The 16,789-nt window shown below is 30.0% G+C and overlaps 1 protein-coding gene across 5 annotated transcripts in view; it reads left to right on the top strand.

Moving 5' to 3' along the window:
* Positions 1-16,789, top strand: part of LOC126705497 (wall-associated receptor kinase-like 22) — a 117,329-nt gene that overhangs the window by 26,598 nt on the left and 73,942 nt on the right. For 2 of the 5 annotated variants that reach the window (XM_050404552.1, XM_050404553.1), the window contains 2 exons: positions 9,582-9,713; positions 10,555-11,826. In XM_050404552.1, the coding sequence (XP_050260509.1) occupies positions 9,582-9,713; positions 10,555-11,756 (1,334 nt within the window). In that variant the 3' untranslated portion in view covers positions 11,757-11,826. Of the gene's footprint in view, positions 1-9,581; positions 9,714-10,554; positions 11,827-16,789 lie in introns of those variants that run through there. The other 3 variants (XM_050404549.1, XM_050404548.1, XM_050404551.1) reach the window with 3 other exon arrangements.

Here is a 16,789-nt window from a genome sequence, read left to right as displayed (position 1 = left end):
ACCAAATTATTATTATTATTATTATTATTATCATTATTATTATTATAATAGAAAGTGGACTAATGAAATAAGTAAACCAAAATGTTTAATAATCTTAGGGACAAAAAAAAGGTGTTTGACAAGGTATATTTATTTCTTCTACTTCTCTTCCTTTTTTTAAGCTTACCAAATTATTATTATTATTATTATTATTATCATTATTATTATTATAATAGAAAGTGGACTAATGAAATAAGTAAACCAACATGCCTTATATCCTCCGGAGTCTTAGCCCTTTTTCCCCTCTCAATTTCCGCTTGAACTTTCAGCTTAAGTAAACCTTCTCGTGAATGAGAATAATGTGCATTTGACTATTGCGAGTAAATTAAATTTTAAAGTAGGTTAAATTGTAAATTACATTTCTAAAGTATTGGGATATTTGGATTTTACGTCTTAAATTTTTAGAATTTGAATTTTAATTTGGGAGTGTTTTAATTTTATAACTTGAAATTTTTAAATTTAAATTTTAGTCTCTAAAGTTTGAAGGTGTTTAGATTTTACCTCTAAAGTTGGGGAAGTTGGGGGTATTTGGATTTTACCCCTAAGTTTTATTCCGTTTACATCACCAATTCTTTCATCCATATTTCTCGTTAAGTATCATATAAACTTATTTTCTATATTTCAACACCTAAAGGAGATCCGTGCAGTTACACAATTATTTTAATTTTTACAAGGTTTCTAATATTATTTAACTTTTTTTTTTAAAGTAGCATTTAAAACTTTTTTTTAGGGAAAACATAATGCATTTCATCAAGAAAAACCAACAATGTCAGCTTGAAAAATAGAAAGGAAATATGGTGGAACATTCTCCATCCACGCTACGAAATCTGAAATACATAAAACATATCAAACCAAATTATGAGTAACCTGACCTCCTTTCTTAACATGAGAGTAGCATAATTGAGTAAAAAGTCTAGCACCCAACCATACATCGTCAATCAGCAAACCATTAGAGGACAAGAAAGTACTATCGTTGATCAAGGCGGTTATTACACCACTCCAATCCCTGATTTGTGCTCCTTTGAGAAAATGGCCGCGTCAAAATTTATCTTTATCACACCCAACGATGGAGGTCTCCATTGAATCCATGTCATTGGAGGATGAGGCCAACAGGTGGTTTGTACCACCAGAAATTCTACAAGTCGATCATTCGCCACAAAGGCAATCTAATGGGGACTGTAGCTAGGTGGGTGCAACTGAACTTGGTTTTGCTGGTTCCATATCGATCAAACTCTAGGCATGTCTATAGGGCTTGTAGCGCTATTTCTGGCACTTGTTTGCAGTGGTCACAAACAGGGTTGTTGATGATGGTTCTACGCACCAAATTCGCTTTCATAGGCACGAAATAGCATTTAAAACTCTACTATTAAAATTTGTAGCACTATTTTTCACAGGAAGTCGGATATTCATAAAATATAAGATGGATTAATTTGAGGCTTTGAATCCCAAATTGAGCATGATAAGAAGTATCTCGCTATATATAGTTGGTACATTAGTATGTGGATGTCCTTAATGACCCTCCATCTTGTTTGGCAAACATTGCTAAATTCAAAACATTAAAGTTATGTTTGGTAATAGTTTTTTTTTTTTTTTTTTTTCAAAAACTTGTTTTTTGGGAATATAAAGAAAAAACAATTTTCTTGTATTTTTGAAATAAAAAACATGTTTGGTTAGTTGAAATTTAAAAAATTGTTTTTTGAAGAAAAAAATAGAAAATACTAAAATATGTTGTTATTAGGATTTGATTTCTAATGCCAACTCATTAAATGAGGTAGATTTATTAAATTAAATACGTGTTTTTATTGACTTTTGAAAATTAGAAACTAAAAACAGCCTTTTGCATATTCTCAGTTTCTTTCACAAATTGAGTTTTGAGAATAGTTTTTATTTTCTATCCATTTTAGGTTGCCAAACAAGTTTTTTAATCTCAAAAATAGAAAATTATTTTTAGAAACAGAAAATAAGGGGGAAAAAAGGTTACCAAACAAACCCTAAGGTTTTTGAAACCTATGCCTCTCTCTTTCTTATCCTAACATGGTTTATGTAACTTTAGCAAGTGTATACTATAATCCTTGCCATAGGAGAATTAATTTCATCACCCGTTGCTTAAAATAATTTATTGCCACTTTCTTTAGCAATATTCTCATCAAGCTTTCAAAAACAACTGTTCCTTCTAACCTTGTACTTTGCTTACTATCCTAACCTTTAGGCCTTGAAGGATTCTACCTTTGAAATTCCCTCATTGTTGGCAAGGGGGGGGGGGGGGGGGGGGGTGGGGGGTTTGACTTTTCAAAAATCCTCCCACCCTCTTGTATTTTTGGTATAAAAAAAAAAAAAAAAAATTGGACATAAATTTAAATAATGCCCCCCTAGATTTTTACTAAAAACATGTAATACATTTATATAGTTGACTAATGTATTTTTTTTTTTCAAATTACTTTTATGTCATACATAGCTCATTAAATTAAAGTGTAAATTTCCAATAAAATCTCCTATATTTATACTCTCTATAGAACTTGTCACATCATATACTGTTTTTTATTAAAAAAAACTAGTTATTAACACTGCACGGTTGATTTTTTTTTTTTTTTTTTTTTTTTTTTGTTTAAGCTTGTAAATATAACAAATTAAAATAATTTTTATTATTATATTGAGAAGTTTTTAATTATTATTTTTTGTTGGTCTATTTTAATTTTCAGGTGAAACTAAGTATGAAGATTTTTATTTTTTAAATATAAGTTGTAAATATCATAATGCATCTTGCAATAAATAATATATATATATATATATATATATATATTTTTTTTTGGATAAAAGATAGAAATTCTACTTCAACCTAATCTAACTATATATGTGTGTGAAGCTCCCTTCTATAAACTTGAACCCCGACTCTTTCCTCCCATACCTCACAAGATATAGCCTTTGATTGGAATAATAAGGCTTGCATTGAAGATTTATGTTGAGTGTAAATATATATATACACTCTTCAACCATAAAATACGTATAATGACATGATAGTTTCATTTTAATTTAATGCAATTTTAATGGTTTAAATCGATTCTAATTTTATTTTTTTCCATCATATTGTGAATGTAGTGATGGTGTATTTTAATTTTTTATTTAATTAGGATGGCTTGGTTGGGATTGATTTCATACATGATATTATAATATTGGGTGGGAGTGGGAGGATCACTGAATATTACTCATTGCTGATGCAGTTCCAAGTGCATGTAATTATAAATATAATAATATTTTTTGAGATTCTAACTTTCTTTTATATTATTGTGATATTCAATGGAATCTTTTGCTATATTTTTAAAATGAGTGATAATATTGAAAAAAGAATTTGGGTTAGTCTGGTTCTTCTTCTAGAGACACTAACCTTATACAATTTTTTTTTTTTTCATTGTAATGCTATTTTTTTTAGAGAGTTTCAACTTATAATTTCTACTCCTAATGATATAGCTCTTTATCATCAAATTAAGACACCAATCAGTTTTTTATGTAGGCAAGAATTAAACCTCAGATCTCTTATTCAATATTCAAAATTTTTACCAATTGAACTAATTGGAACCCACTATTATGACGCTTAATTATATATAAATGATGTATGTTATAGACCATTATGGGTTTTAATATTAGAATTTATTCCATTAGAGATATTACTACTATTAAAATCAAGTGGTCAATCAATGGAATCTTTTGCTATATTTTTGCTACATGCAAGTCTAGTATACTAATGAGTATTATTTCTCTTATTATTCAAAAATAAATAAATAAACGAGAGAATATTAATTCTTAAATGACCATAAAATGAATTAATTTAGTTGTTGGTTTATAAAAAAAAGTAACAATTATTATTCCCTTTTTTTGGCATGTGCTTAAATGCAAAAGAAAATTCTATTATATATATATATATATATATATATATATATATATATACCTTTAGTTGGTTTTTTTAATGCAAGAATATAGTTGGCTTTTGTAAATTGCAAGAGAGGTGTTCGGGTAGGAAGTAGGAGATTTCTACCACCACCATAATAATAATAATAATAGTACTTTTTTTTACAAAGGAAAAAATTGATTATTATTGTGTGCTTCCTTCTTCTTTTTTATTTATTTTTTTATTTTTTTATTTTACCTATTTTCCCCCTATTTTTCATAGCTTGTGATTGAACAACGAAGAAGATTCTAATTAGATATATTGTCTAACTGGCTTTTGTGAAAATAATTGGTTGTTGTAAATTGTATTTTTGTCATTGATTTTTTATTTTTTATTTTTTTTGTCTTTCTTAATCAGCAAGTTGTGTGCGTAATATTTATGAATCTAAGAAATACTTTTTTTTGTAGAAAAGATAATTTTGGATCTAGTCTTTTGCTGATGTTTCAGTGGTACTATTGATAATATACTTGACTGAAATTAATTATATTCTAAAAGCATTTGTTCCCATTTTCTATCTCTTAATGGCCATTTTTGTTGAATTTACGTTGTTGAACAATGGTGCAGGATCTCACTTCTTTGTAAAAAACTGATTTTTCTTTGTTTATATTAGCCTTAGCGTGTTTTTCTTTTTTTCCTTCTTTAGTCTTGGTGTTCTGTCTACACTTTGCAAGTAGAATAATAGTGATCAAAGTAAATAAAAATAAAAATAAATAAATATTGTAATCTAGATTAAAAAAAATTACCTTAGTTATGTAACATAGATATTGAGACTTATTTGTAAATCAGAAATATAAAACAAAAAGGAGTGCTTATCTTGGTACAAGATAATAAAACCATATAACTGTGTGAATTTATCTTCAAACGATGGACATGCTCTTTGGATCTGTAAAATTGCATAAATAATTCAAAAATAATATAATCGATTACCTTAAGGAGAGATTGTTAAACTTCTTAATAGCAAATGGAATTTAGTTAAGAATAATAAAAAAGATAATTGAAATAGTTTTACCTGTAAATCAGAAATATAAAACAAAAAGGAGTGTTTGTCTTGGTATAAGATAATAAGACCATATAGCTGAGCTGTGTGAATCTATCTTCAAACGATGATCATGCTCTTTGGATCTGTAAATTGCATCAATAATTCAAAATCAAATAGCCGATTACCGTAAGAAGATTGTTAAAAACTTCTTAATAGCAAATGAAATTTGGTTTAAAATAAGAAATAAAAAAATTGAAATATTTTTACCTATCTAGGGAAGATTGATATAAATTCTTAATAACCAATATTTTTTGTGTAGTTTTGTTCTTCTCCACTTTTGTGTTCTATTAGCATTAGAAAATTTTCTATTTATACTTGGGAGATGCTCCAGTTATATTAGCAACTACAGGAATTTAATAATGTCATTTATGTCCATATGGGTTTTTTATTATTATTATTATTATTATTATTATTTTGGGAGAAACATGACTAGGTGGGTTTAAAGTCTTATATCCGTTGGAGTCTCTCATATGTTAAATGTTAAGATATAAACCATTGTAACTGAAAAATGGATAAAATAATGATTGGGGTAATTTAAGGATTAGTCAGTGGGTTAGTGCACATTTAAGAGCAAACAAAGAAGATTAATTTTAATGTAGTAATAATTTCTTAACATATGATAGATTTGAAGAGCCCAATTTGCATTCAATTATTTTTATTATTTTACTACTCTTTTCAATTGTTCTTTGTACTATAAATATATAGATGCCGAGTAACTATTTTTTGTTAGTTTTTATTTTAAAAGTAAATTTTGTGATATTCTTGGTTTTTATCATTTCAATTTTTGTTTTTTTACTACTCTTTTCAATTGTTCTTTGTACTATAAATTTATAATGCAGAGTAACTTTTTCTGGTAGTTTTTATTTTAAAAGTAAATTTTGGGATATTCTTTTGGTTTTTTTGTAGGTGCCATAATTGTGGAAAAAATGCCTTAAAAAAAACCTTAACAGATTTTTTTTTTAATTAAAAAAAAGGGCATTACAAAACTTAAATAATCCTAAATGACAATAATTAAATCAAAGGGTAGTGCAAACTGCAAAAGTCAATTTTTAAAGAGGAATAGTAGTAGTCATTTTACGTTATTACAAAAAAATGAAAAATAAGACATAAATCTTTTAAAATTGACATGAATGATCACAACAAATATGAATTAAAGTGCCTTAAAAGCCATATCCAAGAGAATAAATTTATTTCATTTAAAAAAAATTAATTTAGAAGAAATGACATGTGATATTTTTGTATGCTTTGAGAAAGAAACACGTTTCATCACTGTATGTATCCTCCAGCTTGAGGATCCAACTTTTATATTATACTAGTTATAGACTTGTACTTTGCACGGTTTCATCTATTTGAAAATTTATAAATTTTGCAACCATAGACTTTTTCAAAATTATTGAGAGTAATACCAAAATTCTTAATGTAACAGATGTATTCTTGTAAAGATTCCCTAAAATAGATGAACAAACACATATTCGATTATTCCCATAAAAAAAAATTAAAAAAAAAAACACATTCTATTATTGTTATATAACTATGAATTAGTAACCAATTAGTAATTTAAATTAAAAGAAATAAATTGTCGACGCCATGAGATTTATAATTAGATTTAAGCTCAATACAGATTTCAATGTTTATTGATAGTTTTTTTTCCTTTTACTTGGACTACCTAAAATTTTTAAGGTTAAGAAATTTTTTTCTTCATTGTGAAATTTATAATTAGATTTGTACTCAAAACATATTTTGATGTTCATTTTCCATTGCTTGCATGAGTTGCTTATATTTGTAAATTTATAAAAATATGTGATTAAAGACATTTTAAGAAGTAATAGGTATAATACAACCACAAATGCGATACTCTATATAAAATAGCAAACTAGAAACAAATTTGATATATACATGGTCATTAATTGAGAAAATAGAACAAAATATAACTAACATAGAACATATATATTTTTTGTTGAGAAAAACTAACATAGAACATACCAGTAAAACAAATATTAGGCAAAATCAAATACAACAAAAAGAAATCCAATCAACTGCATAGAAATTCCCTAAAAAAAAATAAAAAAATACCTTCAAATATATTATAAAGTTATATTAAAATGAAAAACCTATACTACAAATTAAACAGAAAATTTCAAATAAAGATGCATTCATGAAATTACAAGTTAAAGTAACAAAAGAAAAAAAACATTTTTTTATTTTTATTTTTTTTAATGGCAAAGATAGAATTTTATTGCATAATTAGGTAAAAACAATTACCAAGTATCACTTGGAATTGGTGAGACTTCCCTTATCCAAATTGTCTTAGAAACAATACAGAAAGCATAGAGTGTCACAATTCTCCTTTCCAAGTTCGAAGTCCTTAATGGCCTGTTTGGAAGTTTAGAGAGGGAGGAGAGTAGAGGGGAGCAGAGTAGAGGAGAATGATTCTCCACCTTGTTTGGATATTTTTAAAATTAGTAAGGGGGAAGGGAGTAATTAGTCATTCCTCTTGTTTGGATGTTTTTAAAATTAGAATGAAAATGAAAGAAAATAATTTAAATAGACAAATTTACCCCTATTTGAAAATGGACTTGCAACATCAGCTTATGATTAATATGATTAATTTGTTAGATTAAATAATTATGTCTATTGCCAACGGGGGCTTGGCTCCGTTGGGTATGATTTGTTCGCTCTGCCTAACATGCTTAGGTTCGATTCTCACTACCAGCAGGAGTCTGTTGGTAGACATCACATCCTTAAGCGTGTGTGCTCTGCCTGGGGGTTTAATATAACCATAAACACCCCCATTTTTTTGTCTCAAAAAAAATAATTATGTCTATTATTACTTTTTTTTTTTCACTGCTACTCCTTACTGACCAAAAAAAGGTTCAAGAAGTAGTTGATTAATTGTAGAATATATATTTCTCAAAAAAAGTAATGCAAACTGAATCCGGTCAATTTTTTGAAATATAATTTGTAACGTTAAAAGTTTATATTGTAAAAGGGTCATTAATTTGTAACGTTACAAATTTTAATTTTTAACGTTAAAAATTTTTAATATTACAAATTAATATTTTTGGTGCATGTTATTGGTGCAGCATTAAAAAAACTTTTTGGTGCATGTCATTAATTTTTTAACATTAATTTTTTTTTTTGTTAAAAGTATAATTTGTATCGTTACAAACAATTTATATGTAGTGAAGAATTTTTTGGTGCATGTAATTGGTGCAGCATTAAAAAAAAAAATTACGTTACAAACTACTCTTCGCTAATGCTCCCTACAATCTTTTTACAAATTAATTTAATATCAGTTTGTAATTTAATTAATATAACAAGGGTAAATTGGGGAATTTATTTGGTCAATAATTTATCTACACTACTCTCCCTCCAAATCTCTCCAATTTTGGGGAATTAAAAATGAGAGGTTAGAGGTAGTTGAAACCTCTCCAAACCCTTTCCCCTCTTTCCTTAAAAAACTTTCAAACAAGGTAATTGAATTACTCTCCCTCCCTTTACTCTACTCCCTCTCCTTTTTTTTAAACTTACAAACAGGCCATAAGAGTTTGCTCCACGTGTGAGAACTGCAAGTGCTTGTAGAAATGTCCATAGGTAGCTTACCATGGCTTCATGAAATGTCTGAAATTGTTTTGCCATGCAACCCTCTACTATGTGCAAAACAAATGTTGTATAGAAAATGTTTGTGTCCTTCCATTATCCCCTTAAAAAACAGTTATACCAAAGAAATAATGTGTTATTAGTGAAATTTTAAATATGGTAAGTGAATAATGGTTTGCTCATTTTCATAATTGTTCTCATTAAAAGGTAATAATTAAAAAGATTTAAAGAAGTAGTAGAGGATGAGTCATTTAAGTAATGATCGATATTCTCTTTTCCAAAATTATTGATGAGCCATTTGAAATAGTGATATTGTCTTTTTAAAAATTGTCCTTATTAATAAAATTAAAATGTTAGGGTGTAAAGGGGATTCTTAGAAAAAAAAAAAAAAAAAAAAAAAAAAGATGTTAAAGGATGGAAGAGGAGGAATCAGTTTAATTAATTTGTACTGATATTAGCTTTTTGCAAAAATGGTCTTCTAGCAAATCATTATCCTTTTGAATGAACATTTATTACTTTTTTCTAAAAAAAGGTTATAACATAATTTAGATTTATTTATAATTTTTTCCTTAATTGAAAACGTTTTTGGGTGAATAGATAGTAATTCATGTGGACTTCAAAAGAAAAATATATATCCATACGACAATGAAAAGGAAACATTTTATATACGGTGACATTTATTGTCTTCAATATGAATGGAATTATGATTTTTTAAAATATTAATTAATCACAACAAATATGAAGTAAAGTGGCTTTAAAGGGCATTACATAAACAATTTAGTGACTACTAACTAGTAGTATTATGCAGCAGAAATGACTTTTTGGATGAATGTCAATGTTGCATTGTCATGTTTATTTTTTTAGAAATAATTACTACATGTTGCATTGTTGTGTTTTATTGTTGATAATTTTGAACATTTGTTCTAATGTTGTGTTTGTTATTACATGCCACTATGTCAGATATTGACGAATGCACAAATCTCGAATTATGTAATTTTTACGATCTTCGATATCACTGTGTAAATGTTCCTGGGCGATACTATTGTGATCCAGTTTTAGATCACAAGTCTCGCAACAAAATTATCATAATAGGTATGTCCTTTTTCCCTCTTTGAGATCTACAATAATTGAAAAAAGTTTTACCTGAAATAGGCAAATGAGTTCAGAATTCCAAATGGTAAAGGCATAGGGATAATATTGAATGAAGAATAATAACCCAATTGTTGCTCACTGTTTCCCCTTTGTCTCTTTTTACATCTTTAATACTTCTTTAGGGGTGACTCCCTTGAACCAAGTCATTTTTAAACATTTCCTATACATTTCGTCCACAAACCAGCTAGTTACTAACAAATGGTATTATTATGAAGATGACCACAAGTTGTTTTTATTCACTCCAAAAAAAAAAAAAAAAAAAAATGAAGATGACCCAAAAGCAAACTCGAAAGAATTTATGCGATTGTTCGACAAATTTTCCAAGAATTTTAGAGTATCATTCTCTTTGATTACAATTTGTTAATGCAAGTAAACATACTTTTGTCACGAAATAGTTAGTCTAGCCTTTTGGCGTTCAAAGAAGTTGTCTCTATTTTATTCAAAACTATTATATGCTTTCGATTGGTCTTGGCTCTTGAGGTATGTTGGACCCTTTAAATCTTAATGCTCGTTCTTTTCTATTATCATTTTTTTTTTTTGGCTAAACTTCTTTTCTATTATCTTTTATCCTCCATCTATGATCCACTTTTAGTGTATCAGTATCATTCTCTTTGATTACTACTTGTCAATGTGAGTTACATACTTTTGTCACGGGATTTTTTGTCTAGCCTTTTGGAGTTCGTAGAAGTTGTTTGGCGTTCGAAGAAGTTGTCTCTATTTTATTCAACACTATTATAAGCTTTACTAGGAGTAATCTTTCTCATTTCATTGTGTTAACCAGGTATTAGCACAGGCATTGGGCTATTATTTCTGTTTATTGGTGGATGGTGGTCATACAAAGTGGTAAAAAAAAGGAAGAATATTAAGCGCAAGGAGAAGTTCTTCAAACGAAATGGTGGTTTATTATTACAACAACAATTGTCTTCAAGTGAAGTGACTGTTGAGAAAACCACCAAATTGTTTAATTCAAAGGATTTGGAAAAGGCCACTGACAATTTCAATGTGAATAGAATTCTTGGTCAAGGAGGACAAGGCACTGTTTATAAAGGTATGTTAATAGATGGGAAAATTGTTGCAGTAAAAAAGTCCAAGGTAATTGATGAAGGAAAACTTGAAGAATTTGTTCATGAAGTTGTCATCCTTTCACAAATTAACCATAGGAATGTGGTTAAACTACTTGGTTGTTGTTTGGAGACAGAAGTTCCTCTACTAGTTTATGAATTCATTCCTAATGGAACTCTATCCCAATATCTCTATGAACAAAATGAGGAATTTCCAGCAACATGGAATATGCGCTTACGAATTGCTACAGAAGTTGCAGGAGCTCTTTTCTACTTACACTCAGCAGCTTCTACACCCATTTACCACCGAGACATTAAGACTACAAACATTCTCTTAGATGATAAGTATAGAGCAAAAGTAGCAGATTTCGGGACTTCAAGATCCATTGCTGTTGATCAAACTCACCTAACCACTGTAGTACAAGGCACTTTTGGATATTTGGACCCTGAGTATTTCCAATCAAGTCAATTTACAGAAAAGAGTGATGTTTATAGTTTTGGTGTTGTTCTTGTTGAGCTCTTAACTGGAGAAAAAGCGATTTCTTCTACAAGGACAAAAGAATGCAGAAGTTTAGCCACATATTTCATTCATTCAATGGAGGAAAACATTTTGTTTGATATTATCGATGCTCGAGTTATGAAGGACGCTAAACAAGAAGAAATCATAGCAGTTGCAAACCTTGCAAAAATGTGCTTGAATATGAAAGGGAAGAAACGACCTACAATGAAAGAAGTTGCAATGCAATTGGAGGCAGTCCAAACATTGCAAAAAACTCCTAATGTTCAGCAAAACCATGAAGAGTTTGAATATGCCAAAACTGAAATGTACGAGCAATGGGATGCCGTTTCTACATCAACAATGTCAGGTTTGGACGGTGGTGTAGGCTCATCTTCAAACTCCCGCCCATTGTTATCTTTTTAATTAGGCTGAAATAAAAGCTTATGTTGCAGTATTAATTTGTTTCATCTTGTAATGCTATACCTTTAGCTTTTTTTTTTTTGGGGGGGGGGGGGGGGGTGTATTTTAAAACTCATTTCATGGAATTAGTTCTTAAGGTGGATTTCTCAAAAAAAAAAAAAAGTTCTTAAGGTGGATTAACCTTATGCTCTTGTGGTTGTACAATATGGCAAAATTCTGCATTTTGGTGTTACAAGAATCCATTAGTATTATATGGATCAAATGATTTGCCATTCAAATTATTGGTGTCAGTCATGTCCAAGGTTGGCCCAAGGCATTAGCAAGTTTGGCCTAGGCCTAAGGCCCCACCAAAAAAAAAAAATTCCCCTTAGGGAAAAAGGCTGTGCTTCATATGATTAAAGACTCAAATTTTTATAAAATCATATATATATATATATATATATGTATTTTTTTTTTTGAGATGATATATATATATATATATATGTATTTTTTAAAGGTTGTGCATTTTTTTTAATAATGATGTTAATGATGCTACAAATATAGTGCTTACAGTGTATTTTTCCTTTTCTTTTCTATTATGACTTGTTTCTTACAAGATTTAAACCTTTCTAGGTCTGTCAATCAAGCCGTGGTATAGGTTTTTCTTGCTTTTTCTTTTCTGCTTTTTGAGCCCTACTTTGTGTCTGGGCTATTTTATTCTGGTGGATAGTTTTCTATTCGTATTTTTTAATGGAATCGGATGTGGAGGAAATGTGGAAGAGGTTTCGTTTATCGGAAGAGGACGGGGTTGAAATGGTGATTAAATCGAAGGAGGTTGCATACTCCCAAAAGCGTGCTCAGTTTAGTGTTCTAGTAAACTTCAGATCAATAAAGATTACAATAAGGAAGCTTTTAAAGCTACTGTCAGACAATTGTGGCGCTGCTCAAGTGGGGTTTCAATCACTGAAGTGGGAAACAACCTATACATGGCCATCTTTGAGAGTAATATGGAGGAGATTATAGCTGAAGGACCCTGGTCTTTTAATAAACGTCTCATTCTTCTGAAAAGGTTCCATCTTGATATTAGTCCCAGTGATGCCAAATTTTGGATTCGTGTTTTTAATATTTCCATTAAAAGCATGAACAGAGATGTCGGCAGTCGATTGGCAAATGAGATTGGTGACATAGTCACAGTCGATGTTACTCGAAGTGGTGGTTTGGGATGGGGTCCTTTCCTGCGCATAAGAGTGAATATAGAAATTACCAAACCTTTGATGCGGGGAAAGATTTTGCAAAATGTTGTATGGTGTTTTTTTTTTTTTTTTTTTTTTTTTTTTTTTTTTTTTTTTTTCAGTACGAGAGACTACCTATCTTTTGTTATAGGTGTGGTATTCTCGGTCACAATGAACAGGAATGTCCCCAAAGAAAAACAAGGCGGTTATCAACGAAGGATGGGGATTTTCAATACGGACATGGGATGCGAGCAGTGACATTGAGACAAAAGATTCAAGGCTCTGCACAGCATAATCTTCATTCTTACCCCAGTGCCAAACAACCAAGAGGTAGACGACAATGCCAATGTTTCTGGGGGCGATTTGGAACAAGTTTCGCCGGCAACTGATTTAAACTCTCCGGAAACACATGAAACTGTGGACTAGCTGCTCAGGCAACGGTACACCAGATTCTTCGGGATGATGAGGGTACAATGGCTTTGGAAGAGGTTGATCCCTACATTCATGGGGATAACAGCTCATCTCATTTGGAAGTAAGGCTGCCTATTTCAAATTCAAATTCAAATTTTATAACTGACTTAGAGAAGTGTAGTGATCAAGATAGAGGAGAATTTTTGAATAAGCCAAATCCACAAGAGACTTGTGATAAAGATGGGGGTGGAATTTCTATTTGTGATGTAGGTGTACAGAAGAAGGGTAGAGATAATGATAAGTCTCTTGTAGTGGATAGGGGTGGGTCCGTAACTCTACAAAATTTGAAACTAGCTAATGGGAATTGGATTGCCACATCAAAAGCAACTTCTATAGAAGATGAGGATTGTGAAATGTATGTAGTTGATAATGTTCCAAACTCAAATTGTTGGGGTGAAACAACCGACTCTTCTCTTAGCTCTATCCCTGTCAGCAAAAATTTGAGAACGTGGAAACGTACTCTTCGGGAGGTTGGAGTGTTTGCTCAAAACACACCTAAAGGTGCACTTCTATCATCTGCATTTAATAAACGTCTTCCATCTACTCAAACTAGTATTGACAAAGATGATCTGGTAGCTACAGAAAAGAGAGTCGTGGAGGTGTGTATAAAAGCTCTAATTTCCACTACTGAGGCTGTTCTTCAACCAAACTACCCTCCATGAAAATTCCTTGCTTAAGCTGTCCTCTAGAACTGCTTGGACTTGAGAAGATACTTCTATTATTTGTTAAAGTTTCATGTACTTTTTCTTTTGTTAGTGTTTATTTAAATTGTAATTGTCCTGCTCTAGCTTTTACTAGTGTTGCAAAAGAGAACGAGAAGGTCTTTGTTTACTTAGAAAAATGCCCCTCTTTTCTCCTCTCCATTGTATAAGGTGATTTTCAATCAATAAAGTCTACTACAGTTTCGTCTCAAAAAAAAAAAAAAAAAAAAAAAAAAAAAAAAAAACGAGACCAATAAATCCTAAAATGTTTCAAAAAACGTTGCAAATGTGTTAAATCATCAATTATAGATTAATCTTCTCTAATAGTTTAAGACTTTAATTTTTGTAAACCGATATCTTACAAAACCACACACCAAAGAATATCTATCTCTCTCTTAAAAACAAGATAAAAATTTAAAAATTATATCACAACTTTACTTAACTATGCATCGTTATATATCCAAAATAAATTATATTTTTTAATCATAAAATATTTTTTTTCTTTTTATTAATATATATTGTTCAACTAGGATATTCAATTCTTGGTATGAAATTAATATTAGTTTAGTTACTATTATTCATCAAATTATGTATTTAATGTGTCAAATTAACCTTGATTTGATTAGTATTAAATCATTTTGTTTAATTAATATTTACATATTAAAGACCCTACATATAATTTTTGCTTTAGGCCCCAAATTATGTTGAGCCACCCTTGATAATGTCCTATGTGCCAAAGAGAGTTCCGATAGTCATAATATGGTCAATCCCATATACCATATATGTCCAAGGCCTCTCCTTGTAGTTCGAGCATCCACTGCATGATTGCATTTTCTTGAAATTGGAAGTTTTCATTGTTGCACTTTCCATTGACTAAACAGTCTTAAATTGCCATTTTTTTTTTTTTTTTTTGTCATTCTTCTTATGAAACAAAATGCCGAAAGAAAAAGAATCATTCAAGCACACTAAGATTTGAAAATTTCTTGCATTGGTTGCGGGATTTTCCTCTCTTTTTTTTTTTTTTTTAATTGAAATAAGTCAATAACCTGTAAAAGACTAAAAGTCTTCTTCTTTTTTTTTTTTTTTTGGCTAAATACATTAGATGTGTCATTTTTTTGGTTGTGGGATTTTCCTCTTCTTGCTTTATTTATTTATTTATTTATTTTTATTAGTATTATTTAAAAAAAAAATTATAAATGATGTTTAAATGGCTTCATTTGCTAATAGATTTGGATGGAAGAACTCGATTTGACTTATTTTAACAAAATGGCATACTGAACTGTTAAAAATTAAACTCCAAGGACCAATTTGACAATTGAGGATTTAAGCCTTAAATAAATGTATATTTTACGGCACACATCTTTTTTTTTTTTTTTTTGATACATACAGCACACATCTTAAGTGTGTGTGTATATATATATATATATATATGTATGTATTGGTTAGAAATGATCGTATACTGCCGTCTGACCTCCTAAACTTGCATCCACCTTCAACCCTTAGGTATTTAGTACCTTGTGAGGTACCACTTGGACCAAATTTTGGTCATCTTAACTCGATTTGAGCCATATAAACAATAGCATTTAAAGTTTCAATTGCGACTATTCTCTTTTTGTTATAGTGCATATTTCTTCTGGGTGTGAACTATGAGTAAATAGCTCAATTTGATTTTGATATTCTAGGATTGATTTATGTATAAATGTATGGTGATCAGAGAAATTTAAAAACATTTGAAATTGTTATAACCTTATGGGAGAAGAATGCTGAAACTCATGCCAAAGAGAAAGTCTCTAGGCTCCACTTTTTCTTCCTTGACACTGTATCAAGAAAAAACCCAAATGCAGTGGAAGTAGCTGAAGCATCAATGACTAAGAAATCACCCACATTGTTTGGACTAGTCAATATTTTTGATGACCCATTAACAGAAGGGCCTGAACCCACCTCTAAGCTTGTGGGTCGAGCTCAAGGTCTATATGGGTCAGCTGGCCAACAAGAAGTAGGCCTACTTTAGGCCAGGAACCTTGTTTTCACAGTTGGGTAATTCAATGGTAGCACTCTCACTATTTTGGGCAAGAATGCAGCGTTTCATCCAATCGTGAGATGCCAATTATAGATGAGACTGGTGCTTTTCGATTAGCACGTAGATTTGTGCAAGCAAAGACACATTTTTTCAATCTTGCCTCTGGGGATGCTATTGTGGAGTACCATGTTGTGGCTATACATTATTGAGCTATATTAATGGAGTCTATATTCTCTTTCAAAGGACCACATAATACTTGTTCATTTCAATAACAAATTCGTCTACTTTATTGGGACTTTGTTAATTTATTGGAATCTTTTTAATGTTTTGCATTGATGGATATTTTGGGTTTCGAGAACTGTTAGTGGGATACATTAAAAATTGATAGAGATTCTGCAAAGAATAGGTTTAAAACTAAAGGAGCTTAGGCCTAAAGCTTATTTTTGAAAAGCCTTTTAAGACTTTATATATTTATGGTAAAATTAATCAATCCTAATCCTCAAAAGAATGTTTTTTGCGGCCAGTTTTTGAGGACAAACCATTACATGATTAATAGTTTAATACTTTCACTATTTTGCTTTAAAAGTAGGATGCTCTTGCCCACCACACTCTTTAATGTAAAAGTAGGGTGTT

Source organism: Quercus robur, chromosome 11 (assembly GCF_932294415.1).
Source record: "Quercus robur chromosome 11, dhQueRobu3.1, whole genome shotgun sequence".
NCBI lineage: Eukaryota > Viridiplantae > Streptophyta > Magnoliopsida > Fagales > Fagaceae > Quercus > Quercus robur.
The sequence above is the reverse complement of the archived record's forward strand: the minus strand, read 5'-3'. Positions and strand labels throughout refer to the sequence as shown.